This window comes from Lathamus discolor, chromosome 3 (assembly GCF_037157495.1).
Source record: "Lathamus discolor isolate bLatDis1 chromosome 3, bLatDis1.hap1, whole genome shotgun sequence".
Taxonomy (NCBI): domain Eukaryota; kingdom Metazoa; phylum Chordata; class Aves; order Psittaciformes; family Psittacidae; genus Lathamus; species Lathamus discolor.
Window position 1 is genome coordinate 28564156 of NC_088886.1, and position 27341 is coordinate 28591496.

The 27341-nt window shown below is 53.1% G+C and overlaps 1 protein-coding gene across 2 annotated transcripts; it reads right to left on the minus strand.

The window, feature by feature from the left end:
• Positions 1–360: 360 nt before the first annotated feature.
• Positions 361–27053, minus strand: RUBCN (rubicon autophagy regulator). Of its 2 annotated transcripts, XM_065674319.1 has the most exons (22): positions 26950–27053; positions 20378–20531; positions 18381–18464; positions 17539–17698; positions 17258–17364; positions 16543–16683; positions 16166–16322; positions 15393–15941; positions 12774–12869; positions 12494–12609; positions 11849–12053; positions 11388–11489; positions 10506–10580; positions 7765–7825; positions 6595–6727; positions 6134–6279; positions 5717–5781; positions 5075–5313; positions 4612–4673; positions 4263–4416; positions 3784–3877; positions 361–2912 (listed from the first exon to the last, which is right to left on the minus strand). In XM_065674319.1, the coding sequence occupies exons 1-22, from the start codon at positions 26985–26987 to the stop codon at positions 2749–2751; spliced, it is 3102 nt and encodes a 1033-aa protein (XP_065530391.1). In that variant the 5' UTR covers positions 26988–27053; the 3' UTR covers positions 361–2748. The 2 variants fall into 2 exon arrangements, with proteins under 2 accessions (XP_065530391.1, XP_065530392.1); XM_065674320.1 differs by lacking the exon at positions 10506–10580.
• Between the last annotated feature and the right edge of the window lie 288 nt (positions 27054–27341).

The following is a 27341-nucleotide window of genomic DNA, read 5'->3' on the forward strand; positions in this document are numbered from 1 at the left end:
ACACTGCTGCAAGTGACAGAGATCCAGCAAGGATGGGACAGCCAAGGCCATGCCCTTGGGCCCCAATGCCAGCAGCAACAGCAGCCCCAGGGAGCGACAGACTATACAGGGAGCTCCTTACTCAGTGTTTTGTACTTCCTGCCCTGAGCCCAGTGGGCAGTTTGCAAGGGGAGGCCACAGACAACACGGATTAGTCCCAGTGACATCTGGCAATGCATCACCAGTTGCACAAGTTGTCCCCGCACTGCCCTCTGCCCACTCCCTCCCTACCCCAGGGGCCAACAGGCACTGCAGGACTGACCCCAAGGGCAATATTACACTGCTACAACAGCTGAAATGATGCCACGCCACAAACAGGCCCCTCATTAACTTAGTTTATTAGGGATGGCATTTTTGTTGCCTCTCTGTGCAACAGTCCCCTAGGGAGGGCTCCAGGTAATGGCCAGAGCATTCCCTTGCTCTCTTACAAAGAGCTCACTCCCTTGGCCAGTTCCAGTGCTCCTTGTAGAGGTGAGTGCTGGGCATAATCCTGTCCTGGAGCCCTCCATCGAGTTTGCAAGTCCCACTGCTTCCAAAGTCCACAGTGGAGGGTGGAAACCCCAAACAATCCAAAATCCCTTCCCTCTTCTTTAAATGTACTCAGTGCTTCTAGAAGGGGACGTGGGCAGCCTCTCAGCTGCTGTTCCATGACATTAAAGTGCTTCAAACAAAACAGGGTGGATGGAGGTGTGCTGCTGAGCCAGCTCCAGGGAAGGGGATGCCAACTCTGGGCAGCAGTGTGAGGGCTTGGCTTGCTGCTGAGGACAGACAAGACAGAGGTGGACCAGCATCTGGCAGCCCCATGGCTTGCAGAGACAGACAGTGAGTGGGACAGCAGTGGCTCCCCTGGCAAAAAACAGAGCAGAGGCAAGACAGGAGGCAGCAAACACTCCAGAGAGTGTGTGGGGAGCTGAACCCCCTTTCCTGGCTAGACCTGGCTTTGCCAGGATGCTGTGAGTCGGGAATACACGTTACTGTGCAGCAATGCTTGCAGCCACCCTCCTTCACTAAGTCCTGCATCCACTTCTCCTGGTCTCAGCCTCTCCCCCTGACCCTGCCACCCCTGCAGGGATAGCCTATGGGGGGGTCACATCCCAGCCTCAAGACAGTGCTTGTGCTGCAAAAGCCATTGCGTGTAGATGCCTTCTGCCAGTGTATTGCTCCGCAGTTCTTCAACACCCTTCTTGCACATACACAGGCCACACCATCCTTCCGAACACACCATGTCCCACCCATGCCAAGGTGATGCTGGACACTCACCTGTGCCATGTAAAGCATTCCCCTGCAATGCAGGCACCTCCTCAGCTGACTGCTAGCCCCAGAGCATCTTGTACTGCTGGGTCCAACCCTGCAGAGCTGTTGGTCGTGGCAGGCAGCTCTGCATCAGCAAGGGACCAGCCCTTTGAAGCACCTCAGTGCCAAACCCTCTCCCCTGTGCACCCCCCATTGAAAGCAGGCTGACTGGCCACCCCACTGCACTGCACTTGGGAAGCCTTGAAGCTTTGCCTGGCTCAGGGGCACCTCTCCCGAGTGGAACAGATGTGCTGGGAGAGGGGACTCCTGGCAAACAACAGCCCCCTCCAGGCATGAGGAACCAGGAGCAGAACAGGCTTGGAAGTTTTATACCAGTGAGTCCTAAGCAGATCGCATGTCCCCTAAAGAGGCATTTCAAGCAGCACCACCCTGGGAGGAACGCACAGTTAAAAATAAACACATTAAAAAATAAAACCAAATCCAGCAGATTAAAAACTAAAAACCCAACCTAAAAGAACAAACTGAGACAGGGGCTCAAGGGATGTGGCTGGAGGGCTGAGCCTTCACTCACATCCCAACAGAAGGCAGCTGCATACAAGGCAGGTCCTGGTGCCACCAGTGACGCCCCATATCACCCTTAGAGAAGGATTTGCCCCCACAGGGGGACAGACAGGCAGAATGAGGAAATGGGGCTTACTGCCTTCTCCAGCCATGGGGATCTGCCTCTACGAAAACCCGGCAGCACCAGCGCCCTTGTGCAGCTTTTCCAGGGGCAATGCCCCTCTACAGCACAGGCTGCATCTGGAGGGCAGGGAAAGCAGCTCAGCACAGATGGCACAAAGAGGCAAGGCATGCATCTGGCATTTTCACCACTGCCACATCCTCTGTTCTGATCCTGGAGTGAGAGCAACTGCTCTCTGGTGGTGTCGCAAGCCAGATTTGAGGCAGAGAGCTGTTATATGTACATCGACCCCAAATCCCCACTGTCCCTCCATAAACACAACCCCCAACAGCAAGATACAGGATCAGAGGACTTGGAGAGCTGATTCCCACCTCCAAGGAGCAGATGTGGCCAGAGATTCCTAATATACAGCTGAGGAGCGGAAAGTGCTGATCCCCCAGGGACCTTGCTGGAGAGCAGGGCACAGGGACCCACAGCACAGCCCTGCCTGGTCCAGCATGAATAACTTCTCAGAAAAGGCCCCTGTTCTGCCTGCGGCACAGGCAGGAGCAGTTGAACTTCCCCAAGCAAACCTGTGAGCAGAACATGGAGCAGACCTGGATAATGGAAGATGTCCCTTCACCAGCCCAGCACTACTGCACGGGAGGAAAATATCCCTTCAAGACAGCGCTCCAGCCTCCTGACAGTCCTCCTCACCACCAGTCTGTGTGGCTCAGTCTCTGGTGATGAAGGCCACGCACATAAACCCACGTTCTGCTCCTCTGCTGCAACATTCATGTGGCTGCCACCATCTCTGACTGCTCCAGCTCCTCTTCGTAGTCCGAGACGTAGGACTCCATGCTCTGCTTGGCCAGCAGCTCTCTCCGGGCTTGAAGCCGCTCACAGCGGGGACAGCGGGTGGATTTGAAGCAGGATTTGTGGTAGCAGGCTTTGCACTCTGCAGGGGAAGCATGACTGTGAGCTCGTAGAGGCTGACACAGACTGCCTGACACTTGGCACCCCCAGAGAGGGATGCTCCAGACTTCTCCAGGAGGACTTTTCAAACCAAAGCCATGGCAGAACTAGCACAAGAAGTAGAGGTCCAGCACTGCTTTGGAAGCAGCAAGAAGATAGGCTGCAGGGTCCCTGAACTCCTTTGGGAGCACAGGCAGGAGGCTGCCTCCTCCACACAAGGTCCTTCCCCAAAATTTCGTAATTCTCCAAGGAAACAGTAACTCTGCCCCAAGGTTTCTCTGGCACTGTGCCTGCATGTTGTCAGGAGTCATTTCAAGCCAGTTCAGAGGCTGGTTCCAAGCTGCAGCAACAAGCTCTGCTTGGCCACTAATACTGGGCATTATCAAGGATTACACCTGAAGGGACATGTGGATTTCCTGGCAGGCAGGAAGTGCACAGAGACAAAGCCTTGAGGCCCTCTCTGCTCTACAAAGTCAGCTCCAGCCATCCAAGCAAGAGCAGGGGAGCTGTGTGCAGGCACAGCGTGTCCCACAACCACAGCTGAAGGAAAGCCAAGGGACCTGCTTGCTGCAGTCACAACCCAACTGCACGCTGCCGCCTGGGTAGGGGGCACACAGCGTGGTCAGGAAGGGACCTACATGCTCCACCACACCAGTAGCTCTGGCCAGACATCGTTATAATGCTGATCTACTGCTGTGATAAAGTGGTGCAGAGACACAGGCCATGCACAGAGGCACCCCGGTCTGGCTGGCCCTGGCTCTACACCTCTCGCTAGCACAAATGCCACTCAAACGGGAGGCAGACCTTGGTGGCCTCAGGGTCTGTCCCCTCCCTGTTTCCCCCCACTGTCTCACCTTCACATGTGCTGCACTTGTTGAGCTCAAAAGGGAAGATGATGTCACTCTCATTCTGGCAGAACTCACAGATGAAACCTTTGGCTTGGCACAGCTGGAAGGAGAAAAGGTGAGGAAAAAGCAGCTGAATGCTCCTCATCTCCCTGGCAAGCAGGGCAGGAGGTAGAGCAGAGCCAGATAGGAGGACATGGTGCCCTGCTCTAAGCATGCAGGACAGCCCCTCCCCAGCGTGGAGCATAGCAAGACAGAATCAGCATGTGTTAGGGGTGAGGGTGAGCCAAAATGGGGAAACAAACATCCTGTACATGACTCAGTAGGAACTCTGTGGAGCAGGCAGGAACAGTTAGCATTGAATCAGTAATTTGGTGGCTGTCCCGCACATCAAAGGCCTCCCCACCAGTTATCTTTGCAGCAAGATGCTCCTAAGGGTGCTCCTGAGGGTGCGGAGCCATGCAGGAGGCAGAAGAAGGAGGCCTTACCATGCACTTCTCAACGTGCAGACTGCCTGCCTTCAGGAGCTCAGTCAGGCGAGGCACCAGCTCCCCTTTCTTTGTGGCACTGAGGTCACTGAGCGAGTAGAGGTGTAAATCCTCTGTCAAGTGGCCAGGCACCGTATCAAAGGAGTCAAGGAGGCTGCAAGGACAGAGAAACCAGAACTCAGAGCAAAGCAAATCCACTAAGCTCCTCTCCACTGCTTCTGCTTTCTTCCCCCCTCCCCTCCCTTCTCCCCCCATTGCTCATTGCACAGGCTGCACGATCCCCAGTGCAAATTGTCATGGGACAGAACCAGAACAGCAAAACAGCTTCACCTCACAGCCTGGGACTCACTCTTTAGCTAGCCGGCATGTCTTAAACATGTTCTTCATGTGGAAAAGCTGGATTCGCAGTAGCTGGAGAGGAAGGGGGGACACAAGAATCAGTAAACAGAGTACAGTCCTTGGCCAAGCAGGTCTGCCCCATTTCCTGTGCTGGTGAAATGAGCGCCGCTCCTCAGCTGCTGCTCTCCTGCTACCAAAGTGTTTACACCACACAGGACAAAGTGAGCACAACAACCATCACATGCTCCAGGAGATAAACTGAAGCCCAGCTGGACGCCAGGCAGAAATTCCTTTTGAAATTCCTCTGTTACTGGACAAAGAACAAGAGGTGAATGGAAATCCATGGTGCCGAGGTTTTAAGCCTCAGAACCCGAAATATCTGCTTCTCCCCAGCTTCCCTGGAACACAGTTTACAATGAGCAGCCACTCACCTCACCCAAACCCCACTCAGGAAGGTGTGGAAAAGACCTTACCCACACTTGGTTGAGAGACTTCACTTTCCGGTACAGGGCAGGATTGATATCCTGCACGTTGAAGAGCGGGTCACTCCAGATCTTACTCAGTAGGTCCTTTGAGAAGTTGCTCACGCAGTACTTGCTGAAGTCCCACTTGCGCAGGATGCGGCTGGGGATGACCATCTGGGCATTCTCGTGGCAGCACTGGCAGAAATACTTCCCCAGGTACTCACAGTACCGCAGTCGCTTGATGTAATCTGGCCAAACCCAGGCAGACAGGGAGCTCAGCTGAGGCACAGGCTCTGCACAACCACATACTGGACTCCCAACATTGCCCAGCATTTCCAACAAGCAAGGAACCTGCTGGGAGCTATAGGACCCCAAAAGATGACTTTGCCTGAGAAGAGTCAACATTTGAAATGCCCTCCCCAAAGGACAGGCTGACTGTTCTTTGTCTCTACCAGCCCTGTGACCTTCTGAAGAAAGGAAGCTCCTCTGTGGATGGTGCACACCAATATGCAGGCAAAGCTGGTAAAACCACCATATCATTTCCCCAGTGTCCCTGTCCTGAGCTCTGCCACCACACACCCACCGTGTGCCTTCCCACTTGTTCACAGTATTCCCCATTCCCCAACTACAGCTCATGGTCCCAGCACTCACCAGGATCAGTTCGGATGCCACAGCCTGCACACCGGTAATTCTGCTTGGCTACAGCCACCTTCCTCCTGCCCAGAGACAGAAGACAACATGCATGAGTCCGGCCCTGGTGGCACATGGCACCAGAGGATGGGCACTGGCACAGGGGTGGACAGGAGATGGCCACATGCTTTGCCGCTCCAGCGTGGACAACAAATCCAAGGGGAAAAGCCCTGCTGTGCCCTGGTACACACCAAAGGCACTGACCACTGGCACTGGCTCCATCTCATAGCACCAGCTGCTGGTAGTGATCAATGTGGATTTATCAGGCTAAGAACAGGGAAGTCCTGGTGGTCAAGTAGGATAATCAACCTTGGTGTTAACGGAAAAGGGTTGGAAAGGGCAGGACCCTGGAAAGCCATTGGGAGCACAGGTCCTTACGTTGGGGCTGGGTGAACATTGAAGATGATCTGTGGTCGTGGAGGGGCCCACTCCAGGTTTCCGCGCACCCGAATCCTCAGCTTGTAGATGTCAGCATGTTCTCCATCATCAGGAGAGATGGGCAGAGAGTCTGGGATGGGTAGGAGCTGGAAGAAGCAGGCAAGAGGGTAGATCCCTGCCAGGTACAGCAAACGCAACGCACCTGGCTGGCTTGCCAGAAACCTCTGGAAAACTGCCAGGCACCGAGCTGCTGCTCCAGCTGAAGAGGGGCTGGAGGAGGGATGTCCCCAAGGATGTGAGCACTCTGCTGTTGGAGGCTGTGGTGGCAGAGCCCCACTGAGCTGAACCCCAGAGCCTGGACAAAACCCCTCCTCCAGCTCCACAAAGGGATCACTAGCAAAGTCCCTCAGCAGTAGGCTGAAGCCAAGGCTTCGGGGAAAATCAAACTCTCACAACCCTACCTTCTGTGGAGCATCATGCTCGGGGACCAGCCACTCCAACTCAGAGGCAGCTGGGAGCTGCATGCCCTCGAACTGCTTCAGCAAGCCCATGGCCACAGCCTCCGCCGAATTGGAATTGAGGAAGGAATGGGATCTAGACAGTGAAGGGGGTGGTTAGTACCGGGTCTCACAGCTGTGTCCTTCTCAAAACCTCTGATGCCTGTCCCATCTCAAGCTGAAGATGCTCCCTTCAACTTTGGCACCTGATTTCTGCACTGCTACACATGCCTGCAATTGAGATATGTTATTGATTTCTGTCTTTGCAGCTGCCCTCAAGTAAAGCTGGCTAATGGCACGACAATTATTTAGAAAGGCAAGCAAAACATATCTTACTTAATAAAACCCGTGCCTGTTTGCAGGGGAAGCTGCGAAGTGAGAGCCAGAACTGCTCTCCCAGTACGAACCTACCCAAGAACCTCCCAACCACAGACAGGGCTTTCTATCTTACCCAGCTAGCAAAGGGGTCCCTGCATCCCATTAGGGTTTTGCTTTCAGAGCATTAACACAGCAGCAGTACTCAGAACAGGCTGTGATTTCCCTCCCCATAGCACCCACCTCTCCACCCCAGGACAGTACCAGGAAAGGACTGAGCACTTCAAGTTTAAGTTGCTGCCACACTGCGCAGAGTCTGTGAGCATTGCTGTGTGCCAGCAGTTCCACCTCTGCGTCACAGCACAGCAACAAGGGTTGGAGAGAAGGTGTCAGCACCACGTAGTCTATCAGGCTATCCCGGTTGAGAGGGGAGAGGCAGGGGAGGCTCAGAGCCAGCAGCAAGCCAGCAGCCAGTCCAGATGCTCCAGGTTATGTCAGGTCCTCTCCCCAGCCTCTTACCTACTAGGAGGTGTGGGCCTGTCTCCTGACACTGGTCCATATCATATCTACCTCATGAGTATCCTGACCATCCCAGGCGCTGCTTCCCAAATTTAAGACTAGAACCTAGTGCCTCACTGCTAAGTAAAGAGAGGGAGAGAGGGAGGGAAGGGGGGAAGAAAGGAGGGAGGGAGGGAAGAAGGGAGGAAAGGAGGAATGTCCACTCCAGTGCAGAACAGCAGCTGATGCACTTGGAAGAGCAGAGTTGGGCAGGAAAAGGAACTTGGTACCAAGATGTCTCGCCACAAGCCGCAAACGTACATGGACTCTGAGGAGAGAAAGGACTTCCTGCTGGAGTCTGGGTTCCTCTTGATGTCTGCATCTGAATCACAAACAAACAAAGTAGAGCAGATGGGGCAGGGCAGGGGGATACACTCATTTCAAACCAAAGCTTCATTGTAAAACTCATCAAGCTGTTCAAGAGCATGTGAAATAACTACAGCATCAGCTTCTACCAGTGAGCAGCAAGGGGAGGTGCAGTCTAATCAGTCACCTGTCAGCAGTTTCAAGGGAAAGAGACGGTAAGATGCTGTGAAAACAGTGAGCCTGGGGCTTGGGGGAGTCGAGTGGCTGCTGGTACAGGTCACACACCAAGTCCCAGCAGTGAATCGCCTGAAATAGTATACACACACAGGAGCTAGGAGGGCAGGACAGCAAGGTTAGCAAGAAGGTTTAGTAGCTCTCTACACACAGTATAGATGCTGCAGGGGATTAGCAATGGGATGCAGAGCTCTTCTCTCTACTTGACTGCAACCTGTAAGATCAGATGGTGGCCATGCCTCAGCTTTTCAGTGGCTGCACAGCCAGGGCTGGTAGCCTCATTCAGCACTCCAGAGACATGTCAGCATCCGTGCAGAGAGTGGGCTGGCCCCATGGGTGCCACATGCTCGGCACAGGCCACAGGCTCATCTCCCAAGGAGGGGGACTCCAAGGTAAGTATGCGGGAGGACCCTGGGGTCCTCCCTCCATCAGCTCCCCAGTAGCCCTGGGCTGCCTCACACACCTCCTCGGTGCCAGCCTCAGGTGCCAGGCAGTACCCAATGGTACTTTAATCACTCATCCTTTCTTTCACTCTGGCAGGTTAAACCCTGATAGGGAATTTATCTCAACAGTGGAAGGACCCTGGGACAGGAGACTCTTCCAGCAGTACAAGCTAGGCAGAAGCAGGCAGAAACACCGCTTCACTGCAGACAGACTCCCAGAAAAGGGAAGAAGGACATGTAAGGGGAAAGTACTACAGGTCAGACAGTACAGAGACCAATGCCACAACCTTCAGCCCAGTAGGTCTCCTGTTTTGTACCTCTAGGGAGCTCTAGTATTGGGGTCTGCAGTGACCCTACCACCCCCAAACGCAGGCTCACAGCTTTCCTACCCCAATGGCCCAGTGCCAGTACATGGTCCAACACAGAGTCCATCAGATCCTGGCTAGCACCAACCACACACTGTGGCCAAGGGAATCACAGTCTGGCTGACTGAATAGTGCCACCCAAGAGCCATTGGCTCCCTTAGGAAGAGTGGGCCTGCCTTGGCAGCAAGTGGAGCAAGTTCCACTCCTGCCCATAAATTGACAGACTCATACCAGAGGAGTCCAGCATGGATGCTTGACCCTCGTCGTTTAACATCCATTGCTAGAACAGAAAAGCATCCTAATGGTAAGGAATCCACATATCTACATAATGCAATCAGACTTCTAGCTGCACAAAACAGGGAATTCAGGCAAATGTAGCCTCCTGACTACGCAGGGCACCAGCTAGATATACCTGCCATGCCCTAGTGCCTTTGGCTCTGTATAGGAAGGTGCTGTGTTGTCCTGGAGTATGATGAACATGAGCAAACAGCGGAGCACATGCAGCACAGTGTGGGCCATGTGTTATGGAGAGGAAGAGTCAGCACACTTTGGCACTGGCATCATCTCAGGGATGGCAGAGGGAGCCAAATCTGACCCCAGGCTCCCATAGGGGCTCTCACTGGGATGCTGCCACCACTCACTTCCCAACCTTAACTGTAGACACTCCTCCAAAGCCTCCAGCTAGCTGCCTGAAATGCTTCTGCTGCCAAAGCTATCACCAGGTGGGATAGTCTCCAGAAGGCCTGTGAACAAACCCAAACCCAAGGACATTACCCTAGTCCCTGTATGCCAGCTTCAGGCCAGGAAGAGCCCCTCACGGATCAAACCCTGGGCTGTAAACACAGGACACAGGAGGGCTGGTGGGGAAGCTCTGAGCACCAGCATCTCCAGCAGGAGCAACATGCTGACGCCAAAAAACTGACAGGAGGGATCAGCAGCAGCTCACATAGGCTGCTCCCTTGCGAAAGCAAACAGGGGACCCACGAAGGTTATTCAAATGCAGCCAGAATACTGGAAGGATTATGTAGTGGCACTGTAAACAATAAAAACACTAAGCAAGATCTGGCTGCACATGATCCTGGTGTCCAGGGCTCCAGCGTAAACAAACTGCCTGTGCCCTGTCTGCTCTCACCACTTCTCCCTCCAGGACTTCTTTCTGGAAGGATTCTTCTCCAAGACAAATCTGAGCAGGTTGGAAAGGTTTGGCTGTGGTTCAGATCAGAGCTACGGGACAGCAGCCCTGCCAGGACAAACAGGATAATGCTCCCCAAGGCACCTGTAGAGGTCTCTGTTCTTATTCAGCTCAGGCTCAGCCTTCAGCAGCTACAAAACCACAAAGCTGTGCCATCACCCTGCCAAGCCCTACCCCACTCAAGACAGGTCTTCACCACAGCCAGCTTGTTCGGTATATCTGAAATACTGTATGGCAAAACACGCTGGGGGATGGAGCCCACAGCAGAGCTCCTCTGCCCCCTCTCTGCTCCATCCTGCTGTATCATCCTGCCATAGCTTCTCCTGGTGATGTCTGGATGATACTGTTCACAATCCCCACTGCAGTCAAATCAGGCAGATTTCTGAGCAGTGTGCACATGCACACACACACAGCTTGCACACAAACACACTCGTGCTGCAGGGGAGCACTGCAGTGTACTACCTGAGAACAAGGAAGCCATTGACACTGAGAGGCCGTTCTTGGACATTTGAATCAGGTTAGATCCATCGTTACCATCTGCATAACATGGTGATGACAAAAGAGTTGACTTCAGTGCTTCAGCCAGGCCAAAGAGAAAGGGCATAATAGAAAAGCAGCACTCGCACAAGCAGCCCAGAATTGAATTTACACACCCCTCCTTGGGCTTCAAAACCAGGCCAAAAATCTAGCCCTCAGTGACTGAAAGGAGAGCTTTGCTATATCCACAGTTAAGGGACAAGAAATTTAAGCTGGAGAGTAGACTGCTCTGTCTTCTACGATTTTATCTCTTTTTTAAAGTCAGTAAGATGAAAGTACTGCTGAGAAGTCAGCCATCCACCTCAGAGGATGAACAAGGCTCTGAAGAAAAGGAACGCCCAGGGACCCCGACAGGTCTCCTGTGGGCAATAAGCTCAGCCACCCAAGCTGCCAGGAGCAGAGCAGAGGTATTGTAGGTCAGGATGTGACCAACACCCACTACTGCCACCCAAGAGGTAAGTAGCCAGAGATACAGCTCCTTCTGCCTGGGGAGGAGGGGAGCAGGATGGCAGCTCTCCCAACTCTCTCTAGCTGTGACAGCCGCTATGTGGACCAGGCAATGAAACAGAAACCTACCAGCCAGAGGCACTGAATGCTAGAGGGTTACAGAGGATTTTGAAGGAAAGTCATGCCACCACATGAAGGAAACTGCTTCTCTTCTCATGCTGAGAATTCAGCCAGTTGTTTGGGCAAAGTCATCCTGCAGTGAGAGGGATGTGCTATTCTTCAGCAGGACTGACCTCAGCACAATCACACCAAGGGGAAAGCTGTCCCTATGCAGGGAGCAACACAGCCATTCCCTCCTACCTCGAATCTCGTACTCTTCCACATCCTCTGCGGAGCCAGAGTCAGAGAGTCGCATGGAGCCATGGGAGCCGAACTGGGACCCGCTATCTGTCACCACAAGACCTGGGAGAAATACAACACAGCCAGGCCATCAATGGAAGTGGTCTGAAGGGTCATTGACAGCTAAGGGACAGGTTGATAGCCAGGTATGGCCAGGGAAGGGAGGGGCAGAGGTCAAGGCTGGAAAACACTACGGGTTCAAAATCAAATTACATTCCGAAACTCAGTGACAGCATCACACAAGTGTTACATTATTAGTCCCATTATGGTCTTCAACAGCAGCAGCTTCACAAATCTCTGCAGCACCTTCGCAATCATGATTGTTTCCCACAAATGGGCAGGAAGGCTGGATGCTATAAGGTCAGGCAACAAACAGAAACCCTACATCCCACTAACTGATGAGCCCAAAACACATCACCCACTGTCTGAGCCCATCCCCTGGCAGGTAGGGTACAGGTGCCTGGTGCGGATCTGCTGGCGCCGAATGCGAATCTTTTGTTTAAGCTCCTGGATTTCCTTGTCGCTGTCTTCCTCCTCCTCCTCCTCCAGCTGCCGGTTCATCATGTTGCATTTCATCAGCTCAATGGCAGCGATCAGGGACTCTGAGATGCTGAAGTGGGCATTCTCCTGCAGGGCAAGAGCAAAAGCATTCAAGGCTGTAGCACAGAGAAACTAGGAAGACATGGTAAAAAATCCTGTCTCCACCTATGACAGCAAAGAGCTTACTACTCATGGAGAGTGGTAGAAAGATCTTAATCCCTGTCAATCACACAAAACTTGACTCTTTTAGGAGGACCTAGAAACTAAAGCCTTCTTGGGCACCAGAATACTCCTGCAAAGAGGTTGTGCAATAAACCCACTCTGGGCAGTCAGCACATGTCGCGGAGGAGCCCTAACATGTTGCAAAGCTGCTGTGTATATGCTGTATGGGCAGATCCCCGTGCCAGACACCATCACAGAACTCCATCTTGAAGTTCTGTGCACACCTCTGTAACACAAAGGAAAGTATCACTGAACCTACAGTAAGATACATTCTCCAATGCACAGACTGCTGCTGCCTCCCTCACCTTCTCCAGGTCTGCACAGCTTCCAAAGTCCTGCTCAGAGAGGTAGCTGATGAGGGACTGCCCTTCTGAGGGTCTTCTGAACACCCCTTCCCCAGAGCTCAAGTACTGTCCAGAGTCTACAAAAGCAAGAGACAAACGTATTAGGGAGGAACCTGCTGTTATCCCCCTGCTAATGAGCCCTGCCAGTGCCCAATCAGCATCCCGTAAGCAAGTGCCTAAAGCTGAGGCCGCCGCAGCCTGACCAGGAGCATGCACCCCTGATGAGGCTGGCTGCACTCACCATATTCCATGTAGAGCGAGCTGGGTGTGCTCAGTTCACTGCTCTGGGTAGAAGCAGAGACCGGCCTTCTCCCTCCACTTGGATCATCATGGGACTCTGGAAGAGAAGACACCAGGCACACATCAGTATTCCAGAGGTGCTCAGCCACTGCACAGGGTGAAATGAAAGGGGCTCAGCATCACATGGGCAGGCACAAATGAATGGAAAGCACAGAGGGACATCTTTCTGCTCCATGCCATGACTAAGGGCAAGCCCAGGAGGGGACAAAACTAGAAGGCATTTCAGGCAGGAGAATAGGAGGGACAGAAAGAAGGTGAGAAACTCATGAGATGCCACAGAGCAATAAAGTCCAGAGCCGCCTTCTCTTTACTCCCTAGCAGAGCTGGGGGACACAACAGACTCCAGCAAGTGCTTCTTGCAAGCCCTTTCTTTCTGATGGAGCACCTTTAAGAAAAGAGCTATCTCCAGGGTACTGAGTCACGAGAAAGGGGAAACCTGAGGAGCTGAGGGACCTGTGGGGCTCCCAGTCCTGCAATACAACCCAGACAACTAAAAGGAGGCATCTGAAGGACATGCTCTTGCCCAACTAGAAGCCAGGGTTCCCCGGTCACCTGTAGTCCTCAAGGTGACCTGCACAGGCTGTGTGCAGGGCACTGCCCCATGCACACACTTGTGGTGCAACTCTCTGCCAGGCTGAGCTGGTAGGGACTGTCACGAGCTGGTGTGACCAGAGACGAGCAATGGACGGTGCTCTGTGGAGAGCCACAGCCGCAGGGAGCACCTGGATGACCAAGGACTGCTGAAGGAGACTGAAAACACCCTGACTGAAGCAGGACAGGAGCACATGGGTGTGGACACAAGGGCAGGTGTCGGCTGATATCCTGACATGCTGAGCAAAACAGAAGGGCAACCCCATCCTCTCAGCTTCCTACTCCTCTTTGTTCCCAGCTTTGTGCCATAATCCCGATGTGGCTGGAGGCTCCTGAGCCCACCAACACCAGCATGTCCCTGCAAAGACTATGAAGCAGGCACCAGGATTGGCCCTGGGATTAACCCACCTGACAGGCTGGGTGACAAAGGAAGCCCGCTGGGGTGGGAGGCTCCCATAGCTAATCACTGCAGCCTGGCAGAGTACCCTGCCGCCACCTCAACCCTGCTGAAAACCAGCACAGAAACCACTTTGTGATCACCAGCCTGGGGGATGCCACATACAACAGAGCCTGCTGCTGAAGGGTAAAGCGATGCAGTGCTCGGAATCCTCTGCTGGAGCAGGACACAGGGCTGGAAATGTGTCTGAATGCCCACCACCACCAGAAAGAAGCCTTTGCAGCTGCAAGAGCACTCAGCACCCAGCTGTAAGCTTGACAAACCCAGTGCTGCTGTTCAGCAGAGTACAAAAGAAAACAGCCCATTTTTTAGAACTCCTGACTCTTTCTGCATGTGAGGCAAAGGGGTAGCAGTGCCCCAGCACCTCTGCTTGAGGGAAAACCTGCCCCAAGCTCAGCAGATCAGCCAGAGTCCTGTCCTGGCTGTGGGTGCAAACACAGCTGACTGGGATGTGGCTGACCTCAGCCAACATCAAACCTCCCCATGCCACAGGCCCACTAAATGAAAAATAAGATGTTCAGGCCTGCTCAGCTGCCAGCCCTTACTTGCTAAGTGAGAGATGAAACCTCTCCTGGCTCCCAAGGCAGTAGGGTAGAGGGAAGGGCAGGGGATGCATCTCAGGGACTTAGTGGCCAGCACTTTGTAACATCATGCAGGGGAGCTGGGTGCCCTTCTGAGTTTGGCCCACTGCTCCCAAAATCCAAGCTAGGATCTTTAGTCAGGTCACATGCATAAACCCGACTGTGCTTCAAAGCATCAGCTGGGACCCAGAGAAGAAAGATTTTTGGTTTTGTTTTCTAAATGAGCACTAATGGATTGATGGAAATCCTGAACTTGATGCAATGATCACTAATGAAGGGCTGTTACACTGGCTCCCAAACCTGCCACTGGATCTTCTATTATAATGGTGATATCCCTGAGGCCTCCTGGGCAGACAGAGAAGGAGAAAGGCAGCATTAAGGGAGAGAAAAAAGAGATAGACTGGTTACTACTCAGCAAGGGCCTCCACTTCTCCCATGAAGGCAGCATCAGTGGGGCAGTCTCCCACAGACTGGTTTTCCTCTCACATCTTTTCCCCCCCCCACCAGGCATTCACCCACTCAAGAGCACAGGAAGACCCACCAGGTTACCAGAAGGATGACATCCTACCAGTAGGATGAGCCCAAGAACCAGCTCAGTGCCCTGCCAACCATGACCCCATGCCCCAGCCACGCAAGGCCAGTGGGGAAGCAGGATAGTTAATGCCATGGCATTGCTGGCGTTTTCTAAGCTTTTGGTAAAAGCTGCCAATACCAACAAGAGACTGGCCCAGGGCATTCTGGGAAGCAAAAGGTCAGCCCATCATTCCAGTGCAGTGCAGGAAAGTAAGGGCAAAGACCAAATTTACCAACCACTTGCACACTGTTCCCCTCACCAACCAGATCCATGGTGTCAAAGTGGTGGCCAGCATGAGCCTCCCAGTACCAGAGACTCCCATACCCCAAAGCCATCCCAGAAAAGCTCCCCCATTACCATGCAACTTTCCCGAAGCCACGTTTGTGTCAGAGTGTGAGCGCACGTGGCTCTTCTTGAGGATGCCCTGTGTAGCTGACGACTGTCCTTCTGAGAAGCTGGACCGGCGCAACAGGCTCAGGCCCCTGCTTCCACCTCCACTTGCCCCCTGCTCCCCCAGGGATGAGGCTGAGTCCAGCTTCTGGGAGCTGCTGGAGGAGAAGAGTTTGGAGCTACTGCTCTTGGTGCTGTTGGTGCTAGCACTGCTGCACACTCGGCCCCGGCGCCCCGAGTTTCCAATGGCCAGGTACTCTGGTCCATCATTAACATCGCTCTGCGGATCATCCTGACTCCCCGTCCAAGTGTCCTCACTCTGGCTGGTGGTGCTGGAGCTCATCTCACTAGCTGGAGAGAAGGGGTCTTTGGGTGAGGGTACACTGAAGTGGGTGACAGAGCTGGGCTGCTCCAGAGGGGACCTGCCCTCGCTGAAGGAGGAAGACCGGGTGGACGGGCAGCATTCCTGGGGCTGGCTGGCACTGGAGCTGGTGGAGTTGCTCGCTGATCTCCTGTCTGGACAGAATCAGGAGCAGGATGTCACATACCCTGGCACAAGCAGACCCCCAGCATATCACGCCAGCATGTCCACACACCACAAGCCCGTTCTCAGCAGGGATCTCCCTCCCATTGCAGGCAGACATCTTCTTGCACGCATGCACCACAATGAATCCAAGAGCAGAAATAAAAGGCAAAGTCTTTTCTAGGTCTATCCTGAGCTTCCCAGCCCCCCTCATTACCTGAGAGGCCAGAGGAGGCTGGAGAATGGAGGCTGGAGACGGACCCAAAGCAGCGCTGCTGCAGGCAGCCTGCAACCGGGATGTATGGGGATGCGGGAAGGGCAGTCAGACTCTGACTCTTGGTCACTGGAGGTGGACCATGACTCTTCCCGGTAAGCTGAAGAGAGGTGACATCATTAATAAATTAGCATTTACAGGGCATTTACACAACAAAGGAGCAGTAAGGGAAAGGAATCAACTTGCTAGTGGCTGGTCACCAGCCAGCAAGGATGTAGCAGCCCTGAGGGCAGGAGGATGGGGAGGGAAAAACAGAGGTCATAAGGGAAGCGGCGGCTCTTTGTTTGCAGTTACATGGCAGGCTCCCTTTGGGAAATTACCAGGCTCTCAGCGAAATGATCCAGGCAGCCCAGTGCCCCAGACAGATGGCTCTCATGTCCTTCAGAGTCGTGGTCACACATCTCTCTTGTACCAGCAGAAGGACCTGATGCGCACAGGGATGGCAGTGATGTGCCGGCCAGCTGAAAGAACACAGCTCCCATTTAATGGAGCCTCATTAATTGCTCTCCTCTGGGGAGCTCTGTGCAAAGAAAGCAGCTGTTGTTCCCATCCTCTGGGGAGGGGGAAGATGGTGTGGGGCTGCACAGGGGGTGACTGGCATCACCAGCAGGAATGGGCACCCAGGTGTCCTGGGGTGCTGCCTGTCCCTCGGACTGTGGCTGTCCCTCACAACCAGGCAGCTCTGCTCCCTGGCCCTGAAGCCTGGGACTATTGGAGAGGGCTTCAGAGGTGCCTCTTAGAAGGAACCAGTCCTCAGGTCCTCATACTCAAATCCTCGATGTCAGCCAGAACCAAGGTGCCTCACTACACCGGCTCCACAAAGCCACCTCCACCACCCCAACCCCTGCCAGGCTCACACAGGCAGTGCAGGGATAAGTTCACTGCTCTCCTCCCCTTTTGGAGCTCCTTTGGCTACTTCCAAGTCCAGCCCCTTGTCCAAGGGCTACATGTGGCCCAAATAAGACCTCGCACAAGCAGCCACACCCAGCCAGCATCTGAGGAAAACCAGATGTAAAAGAGAGGACCTCAACTCACCATGGAGGTGTCGATCTGAGCCAGAAGCCTGGGGTTGTTCTGCTCGACAGCCTCCAGGCACTGCAGCATGGCCGTGACGTGTGCGTCACTGAGCAGGAAGGCAGTGTCTGGGGAGAGAAAACTGCTGCTTGGAGGGGTTCCTCTCATCTGTGTGGTTCGATAGTGTCAGTTCCTCACATTCAAACCACCTTTTCTGCCATCCCACTCACCCCTATGTGGCTTGGAAATGCCACCAGCTAGATATTTTCCTAATAAGAAGGAAAAGGCCCATTTCTCTTTACCTGCATAGAATTTCCTGATGTACTGCCGGTTCCCCAGGAGCGGTCTCAGCTGCACTGACAGGCAGTGGCACTGCAGGCTGTGCTGCAGCCACAGCTGTGCGATGGCCTGGTCCCCCGGGCCCTCAGGGTCAGGCTGGCCGCTCTCCTGCAGGCTGATGAACTGGAAAGGGACACCAGGCACAGGTTAAGACAAGCACTGGAGCAGCACTGGTCACTGTCAGCGGGAAGGAGGACACATCCCAGCAGCTCCTCTGCCACCAGGGACGCAAAGCACCAGGCAGGAGCAATGTTTCAAAGGTCAGCCAGCGACCAAAGTCCTCTGACAGCCACCAGCAATACAAATTTCTCTTGCATGTTTTCCCACACGTGCCTCGCCCCTGACCTAAAGGGACCCCACACTCCCAAATCCAACCTGACCCCAGTGGTGATGGTCATGTTCTTGCTGACACATTAATTGTGGAAGGTGATGGCAATGTCTGAGCTGCTGCAGCTTGAAGAGCTAGACTGTTAGAGATTCGCACAATCGCATGAATCACCCCTGCGTACACACAAGTGCTGCTTGTGCCAGTTCCCTTGGTGATGCCTGCTGTACCCGGCCAAGCTGAGCTGGAGATTGGCCTGGGAGAAATAAGCAGCCAATTGTCTCAGCCCGAGCCATGTCGAGTTCCTGGGACGTGGCTTGTACACAAACACAAGGCTGCCTCAGCCTCCACAAACCATGGGACTGCTTTACTCCCAGCAGGCCAGCAGCTAAGGCGCTGCTATCTCAGCAGTGAGGCTTGCAGCACAGCTACCCAATCCCATCTCTGCTGGGCACGCAAGGCCACCCCACCAGAACGAACCTTCTCCAGGTGATGAGCAGAGCCAGGACTCAGCCAGCGAATGTCCTTCACAAACTGCCAGTAATCCTTCTGTCTGCAGCACACCTGCACAGGACAGGCACAGTTAGATACCACCAGCCAAGTCCCACTTAAATGACAACATCCCCCATTAGCCCCTTCCCACAGAGGACAGCCCCTAAACCTGGCAAGATGAGCCAGAAAACAGGCAAACACACCCCAGCAAAACCAGCAACCAGCTGTTTTCTGATGCAAACCACCACTGAGGACAGCAGCACAGCTGAGCACCCCAGGTAGGAAATTTGGCATTGCACTTCTATCAACTCTTTGCTTCTGTTTGCCTCAGCTTTATTCAAACAATGATTATTTTGTTCTTAGTTTTCCTTGCCATTAAAGAGGAACTGCAGCAGAGTTGCTGTTTCCCTTGCTACCCCATAGGGTGTAAACACAACCCCAAAATATCTCTGTTCACCAAAAGACTGAATTCTTTTTCTTCCATCTTTATTTCCTCTTTCACGAGCGGCAGAGGAATGGGCTCTGTTTTGTGGTTTATTTGGCTGGGGGAGAGATGTTGGTTTGTTTTTTTAAGACTAGAGAACTAACATGGCAATTTTAGTCCTCTAGATTGAATAGGGTATTGTTGTGGGGTTTTTTGAACAGGTAGGCAAAATTCACTTAAAAGTTTAAAAAACTCTTGCCATTCTCTCAACGTGCACATACACGTTTTTCCAAAAAAAGCTGATGAAATAATAAGCAAAATTAATTGTTTTGCTGGAACAACTATGAGAAAACTGCTGTTAGTAAGCTGTATGTATGTGCCTCCCTGTGCATCTTATATAGCTTGATTGGTGCTGCAGGTGCCCAGACAGGGGAGACATTTCTAAGAGCTGCCTTTGCCTACCTGAAAAGGATTGAGGAAGGCACCATCCTGCAATGCAGGTCTGGCATGAACTGTTACCAATAGTCAGACAAGTACAAATAATTCAAATCTCACTTCCTGAAGCCTATTAATAGCGCATCTGTCAGAAGGGAGCACCGCACGCCTCAGATGAAAGGTAGCTTCTCTCTCTGTGGATCTCTCAAAGAAGCTCCTATTCTCTGGGGACTAACGGGATCAGAGAGGAACGGTAAAGAATGTCGACTGCAAACTTAATGAATCCAGGGAGCAAAGCACCCTGCTGGGATGACATCCCAGCCTGGCTCTTCCCAGAGGCTTATTAGCTTGGGTGCAGCACTGCAGAGGTGTGGTTTTCCTGTTCCTGGCCCATGCAAGCTGCCTGGGGCTCTTCTGCATCCCTCTCTTGCCTGCATTGCTCTCTGGGCTCCAGAGCCAGGATGGGAAGCCTGCCCCCAGGCATGCCCCATAGACTTGTTTCAACCCTCCACTGTAAATTAATTGTGTTGGTAATTGTAAGCTGAAAGGGAGATCTTCAGGCCTCTGCACACAAGTGGGAAAGAGAAGTTCTCCCAAGCAGCCATGAAAGGGGGAACAGCTGGGTGAGTAACTGCAAGGCACAACAGCCTGGAAAGAGATCCCACTCACAAGAAGTGAGGATTTGGCTGCCAGTTTCTGCTACTAACACAGCTAACCAGAAACAGTAAAGATGCCAGGTTTCTCTTGCTAGCATTCTCTGCAGAGTTGTCCAAGTGCAGACAATATGGGGCCAACTCATCACAAATGCAACTTTATCACTTGGCTGCAGCAGGAGGAAAGGAGAGAGGGGCTGACCTCAGCGCAGGGGGCACAGGTACTTAGAAAAGCTATGTCAAACGTAGATGAGATAGAAAGAACACGCACTCAGGTCCCTCTGACAACCACAGCACTTGCCAGGCAAGCTCAGTTGCAGCTTCAAGCATTTCCCGCGCTACTACGAGCACTGTACTCACTCCGTGCTAGGAGCACTGAAGCGAGCTGCAGCAGACAGGACTGCCCCACTTGCTCATGACAGGCACCAAAGCTGCTACAGACAGACAGCAGTGCTGGCAAGACAGAACACTACCTTGTCATGGATGAGCCCATGATAGAGGATGCTATGCATGTCTCTGCAGAGCCGTTCCAAGCCACCATACTTGGACCAGACATTTGGGTTGCTGGTGGACACCAAACCTTCCACGGTGGTCTTCAGGTTGCCTAGTAGCTTCCAGTGCTCCTTCCTGCAGAGGAACACAGCAAGTTGCATCAGATATACAGCAAGAGGACCTTCACAACAGGACCATGGTACTGGTATCTCCAAGGAGACTCTAGTTAGGCTGAAACATTTGGTGGTCCAGAAGCTAGCAAAGGCGAGCTAACACTCTACAACTCCTTGTGCTCTCCCATGCATGCTTTGTGGACAAGAGGCTGTATTGTAATGATTCTTGTGATGACTGGTAGTCACCATCAATGTGGTCTCAGAAGGCAACCAGAACAAAGACTCATGGTTCCTCCAGCCAGCCTCTTGCTTGTTTCATTCAAAAGCTCTATCAGAAACTGTTCAGAGCAGCAGCCCATCAGGAGTACAGCAGTTGTAAGGCAAAAGCATGATGTCTAGCCCATTCAAACTAGTTGATGCTATGATTCTATATAGCAGATACTGGCCATGCTGCAGACACATTTACAGAGAGCAGCACTCCCTGAGCAATATGTACTGCACCAAGCACTCCGGCACCATCATGATGCAGAGGTGCTCCACTCCAAGGCTGGCAACTCTTCACCTGCATCTCCATCTGTACAGCTGCCCTCTGGCTCCTGAGCTCCTGTAGGTACAAGCTGACTTTCTCGCAAAAGCATTCATCATGTTATGGACAGAGGTTAACAAACTGCAAACTACGGCTATACTCAAGAGCTTGCACAGCCTTTCTCACTGGTATGACCCACCTCAGCTACCCTCCATACAGTAAGAAATCACCATGATCGGCCATAAAGGAGAAGTGACAGTGCAGAGAGGTAATATCATTTGCCTATGCAAAAGCAACTTTGGGGAAGGAAGCTTTGGACAATGGAGGTCCCTGCTCAAGCTCCTTGACTGTGTTGTCAGAGGAATAGCAGCTGTAAGAAACATGTATTCAGATAGAAGCCACTCTTTCAGAAGCAACAGGAATGTTGCAATATCTATATGGGGGTGTAAATACCAAAAAAACTGCCTCTGCAGGGTTTGTAACAAAAGCATCCAAGATGATAGCTTACAATGAAAGTCCAACCTTTCATCTTGCAAGAAACAAGCCAGTGTTTCAGCTGTTAATCCCTCCCACAGCCAAAACCAAACTGAACTTCCAAAGCAAATGGGGAAAAATATAAAATAAAAAATAACATTATTTAAAACTGCTCTCATTGTAGATGGAAGTGTGGGCTGCACACTTCTGCAGCACAGAGAATGATACTAAAAAGTAACATAATCCTGGTATTTAAAACCAACCTTTCCTTGCCAATATTATCTTTTTGAGACTTGTTCACTGTTGCTAAACTGATTAAGTGAACAAGCAGATCATCAAATATTGGGTCTACTTCAGGCTACCTGTTCACCCTCTTCACAAGGTCTCCCCAGTGAAACCTCACCACTAAACTTAAGTCACACAGAAGTCAGCCCATCCCACCAGCAAAGCCTGTCACCCTGACAACACAGGAGCTCCAAAGCAGAGCTGCAATGCATATGGAAGTATGTATATGTTTATGATGTACTTAGACTAACAAGCACTGACAGGGCTTTATCTCAGGAGATTTTATCTCCTTATCCTGGAGGAGATCCAGCTTGGGGAGACACAGAAAACTGATCCAGCTCTTCTAAATTTATGGGCTGTTCCCATCCCTGCCCTGAGGGATGCAGATGCTCTTTGATCGGGGATTGTGGACACCCAGAGCGGCATCGCCAGTCCCTAGTCAAAGAGCATCTGCAGCCACTGAGCTCAAAACTTCACCAGCTCCTCCCCAGGATATTTCTACCACTCAAGAGTTAGGAAACGCAAGTGAAAGCTCAGCCACGCTGTTGGTCTTCCAAGTAAGTGAGTCAGAGGAACTCCCTCCTGTGCTACTTCATGCTAAAAAGCAGGCAATGCACACAAGGATGTGGGGGTAGGACATGCAGAGACGTGCCTTTCCAAATGAACTCTCTCATTAAAGGAGTTGTGCATCTCTCCACAGGTAGGAAACAAGGGTCCAACAGGCTGGAGTCACAGCTCCCTCCTAGCACAGGGAAACTAAGGTTAAGCAACCCTCAAACAAAATAACCTCAAAATATCAAAACACTGAACTCGGAGGCACATAGGGAATGAGCAGCACAATGAAAGCAACTTTGCAGAGGTGATGCAGAAGCTAACAGAAAAGAATTAAACCCCCATAAGGCAATAAAGATCCCATGGGACTTGCTGGTGCAAAGCAGTTCACAAGTTGGATGCACAAGATCCTGCTGACACTGAAACCCCAGCTGTTTCTGGGCCGGAACACTGTGCATGCTGAAAATCATGCAGTGACATAAGACTGAAGAAATGAAGACCCATATAGCTGGCTGCAGGGAAACCACATTTAAACTTTGACTGGACTCGTGGGTTAACCCCAAATTAGTGGCAGGGTTTGCTGCCTTCCCATTGACAGAGCCTGCTGCCAGGAGGGATGGAGGAATCCTGAGCCCAGCTGCCCACAGGTTCCTGAAATAGTAGGTGTTCAGAGCAATACTAAGAAATCTGCTTGGTCTTCCCTGAATAAAGAGAATTCCCCTTCAGTAGTGCTAAAGAAAGGTAAGGCCAATTTGCAATTACATCATGAAAACTTACAGAAGGGCAAGGTGAGTGGGGTTTTGTGTCCCAAAGAGGTCACAGTATACAAGCAGAGCTTCCCCTGCAAGAACTACATGCACTTCTGCTCTCCTGTTCTAGCAGAGCCTGGCTCCCCCAGCCAGAATGGCTGACCGTGCTTGCAGGGGCCATCACTGAGACCTCAGCCGCATCCCTCTCTTTCCTTAAAGACAACAGCCTCTGATCCAGCCTCTAATTTTAACCACCAGCTCTGTACACTCAGCACTGGGTCTCCCTGCTTTACCTCCACAAACTCTACCTTCAGGTACAGCAACATCAACCTGCCATCAAGAACTGCGTTCAGCATAACTGAACATTTTGCACTGGAGCGACAGAAGACAGAATACAGCCTTGGAGCAAGAAATGACTTAATGTCTCTGCTGATGACAACAAGAGGGAAATGTTGCTTGCTCTCCCAAGGCTTTCTCAGCCCCTCCATGCCACAGAGGCTAGGAGCTTCTCTGGGTCCAAGGAAGCAAAGGTGACTCACAGCAGAGACAGGGAGCCATGCTGTTGACTAAGGTGAACTTCTTCATTTAAAACAAATCCAGACACTGGTTACTTTCCAAAACAGAATTACACAGCTAGCTAGTATTAAAAATATAAAAATAAAATAAAAAAGCAATCAACATGTGCTGCGCGTGTCTGTGTCCTGCAGGAGGCACCTAACAGGCTGCTTGAACCCTGTCCTCTACCTAGAGGTGGCTTTCAATCCTTCTTAGCACACTAAAAAGGTCGGGCTGAGGATGGTGAGGTCACGGAGGGACTTCCACCAGATCTCCAAGGACATTCCCGTGCCGACTTTCAGTTCCTCCTGCAGATCCCGCAGGCGCTGCGCAACCCACTGCTGCGCACAGCCTGCTCCCGTTCCAACCATTCCCGGGTCTCCCAGACAACCAGCAGCTTCCCTGCGCTCCCCTACTGCTCCTCCAGCGGGCTCAGCGCTGCTGGGGAAGGGCATTAAGAGACAGGCAGGTTTAGTGCAATTCATCCGCAGCCATGGGGAGTGGCTGACAAGGCAGAGGAAGCCGGGAGAGCTCCGCCAGCCTGCAGTGCCCGGGTGGGAACAGCCGAGCAGGCTGGCAGGGACCCAAAACACAGGGTGGTTTGCAACGGTGCTAAAAGCATTCATCACTATGAAACGGGGCACAACCACAAAAGGCTCCCCCAGCAAACGCAGCCCAGAGCTGCTGCATGTTGGAGCACTCTTGCTCTGCACTGGCAAAACGATGAGGTAAGAAAATAGGGATTAAAGGTGGGTTTTAGCCTTCTCCCAGCACAGCAGGTAGTTTCACCTGCTTGTCCTGGTGAAACCTCCCACAGGCAGATGACCACAAAACCGTAAACCCAGGATACTGTCCATCGAGCTTTGATCTGCATGGGACCTGCCTGTAACTTGCACACAGGCAGCCAGGGGCAGCAACAGGCAGAGCAGACCCCCAGGGCAGCCCACCTCCCTGGACCAGCCACTCACCTTCCTCCAAGGCTCCCAGCCAGGGTCGCTTTAGGGACCGTCTCCTCAGGCCCTGCTGACCCTGGGAGCTGAAGGCAGCAGCTCTCTGCCAACCTGCCCAGCTGACAATGGCCCCTCTGCTCCCTCCAGCACTACTATGTCCTCCACACCACCCGCCTGAGGCACCGAAAGCCCTGCAGAGCCCAGCTAACCTTCCTGCTGCGCCTCGATGGACATCACTGTTACAGCCCCTGCTCCCCGATGCATGTCAGACCTGCTGCACAGCAGGAGAGACAGCAAAACCCAGTGCAAAATCCTTGCTCTCCTCTCCTGGGCTGGCAGAAGGATGGACTTCAGCAAAATAACTTCTGCTTCTGCATTTCCTGCGATACATAGGAAGATGGATCCAGTGAGCTCTTACCCCACTGCTGTCAGTCACAGCCACAGTCTATAGCGGAATGGCACCTCACAGGGAATTAAACTGCTGAACCATTTGCACAAAGGACAATGAGGCCGTGCACGGCCCATGCCAGGATCCTCCCCAGCGCATCAGTGATGGCCAGGAGCACAAGCAGGCCCCCTCATATGCCAGCACCAGAGTGGATGATGCCTGCTGTGTCCCTGGGGAAGTGCTGGGGGTGGCACCACCTCAGCCCTATTAATAACACAACGATAGAGTCTGATAGTGCAGGATTTGCACTTGTAAAGGCAAGAAAATGCACAAAGACAATTCTGGAAAGAAAAAGAAGTGAATGCAGTCAACTCCTTTTACCTTTCTGAACCTGCTGGGTCTGAAGTGTTAGCTAAAGAGGGAGAATAGCTTGAACCATGCAAATCAAAAGGTTTGCCCCAAACCTGTGCTGTAGCTTTAAAAGCTACAGCAGCATTTTTCTGGCTGATATTGCTAGCAAGAATAGAGAGGCTGGCTGAGCCCCTCAGATAAGGAATGCTTGTCTCCCATATCAAGTTTCAGTGGCTCTCTCCTCCCCAGCCAACGCTCCCTTTTCCATCCGACATCCACACTGTGCCTGTGAGCACCAGGGCAAAACCGAAGCACAAAGCAAAGGCTGAAGACATGCAAAACCCTGAAGTAAACAGGACTTGTCATCAAAACACCTCCAGGGAGCAACCTCTGCTGCTTTAGATGCCAACAAGAAAAACCATGCCTAAAGCATGAATGAAGACCACACAGACAAGCATACCGCAGCACAGCCACTCCTGCAGCCAGCCATGTGCAGGTGCAGGGCCTCGCCTTTAGAAATAGAACGAAGCCGGGGATTTCTTTTCAGCACTCAGAATGGGCGATGCAGCTGCCTGCCAGGAGGAGACATGATCCAAAAGCAGCAAGCTGCAGAAGCTGCCAGGACAGCAGCACAGCGTCAGGGCGGGATGGCGTCGCCCTTAAAACAAGGCGTGTGAAGCACAGACTCGGCAGCTGCCGTCTTGGCCATGTCTGATGGAGAGTGGCTGTCTCCACTGTATCAGAGACAGAGCACAAGGTACTGAGGGCGTACATCTGTGGCTGTCATTGCCAACAGAATCATAGAATCACAGAATGGTTCGAGTTGGAAAGGACCTTAAAGCTCATCCAGTTCCAGCCCTCCTGCCATGGGCAGGGACACCTTGGACTAGATCAGGTTGCTCCAAGCCCTGTCCAACCTGGCCTTGAACACTGCCAGGGATGGGGCAGCCACGGCTTCTCTGGGCAACCTGCGCCAGTGTCTCACCACCATCACTGTGAAGAATTTTTCCCTACTGTCTAATTGAAGTCTACCCTCTTCCAGTTTAAAGCCATTCCCGTTGTCCTATCCCTACATGCTCTTGTAAAAAGCCCCTCTCCAGATTTCTTGTCAGCCCCTTTAGTCACTGGAAGCCTCTCTGAGGTCTCCCCAGGGCATTCTCTTCTCCAGGCTGAACAAGCCCAGCTCTCTCAGCCTGTCTCCATAGGAGAGCTGCTCCAGCCCTCTCATCATCTCAGTGGCCACCTCTGGACTCACTCCAACAGCTCCACATCCTCCTCATGTTGGGGGCTCCAGAGCCGGACACCGTACTGCAGCTGGGCGCTCACGAGAGCAGTGCGGAGGGGCAGGATCACCTCCTCGGGCCGCTGACCACCCTCCACCCATGAGCAAGACAGCGGCCCGGTGCCGGGGGCAGAGCGGTGCGCTGGTGGCCGGGTGCGGTGTGAAGCACACGGCAGCCGGCCCGCACTGTCAGCGCAAGGCGCGGCTCTGACACGCGAGGGGCCGAGCGGGGACAGCGGCACGCCCTGCAGCCGGCCCGGCCCGCTCCGCTCCCGGCCCGCGCCGCGCCGCGCCGCGTCCCGCCCGCCGCCCCCCGCCGCGGACACACCTGCTCTCCGCGCACCCCTCGCGGGGACCGACCTCCATCCCGGGCGCGCCGCGCCACCGCCCGCCGCCGCGCCGCCGTCACGTGGGGGCCTGCGCCCGCCCCGCCGGTGGCGAACTACATCTCCCGGCATGCACCGCGGCCGCCCGGCAACCCTCGCGCGGCGTTACGCTGTGGCGGGAGGTTCGCCTCAGTTATACCGCTGCTGTGCCCCCGTGAGCCGGCGCCCTGCGTGACTAGGTGAGGAGGGAGCGGCGGGCACTGTGCCTTCCTGTCAGGCACGGCCGCTGGCGTCCTCCACCCCTATAGACACAGGTTCATAGCCCCAGGGTGAGTCTATGCCTGCTCTAGGTCCCTGGAACGATTCGCTGTGTCAGCGTGCGAGTGTTGGGTTG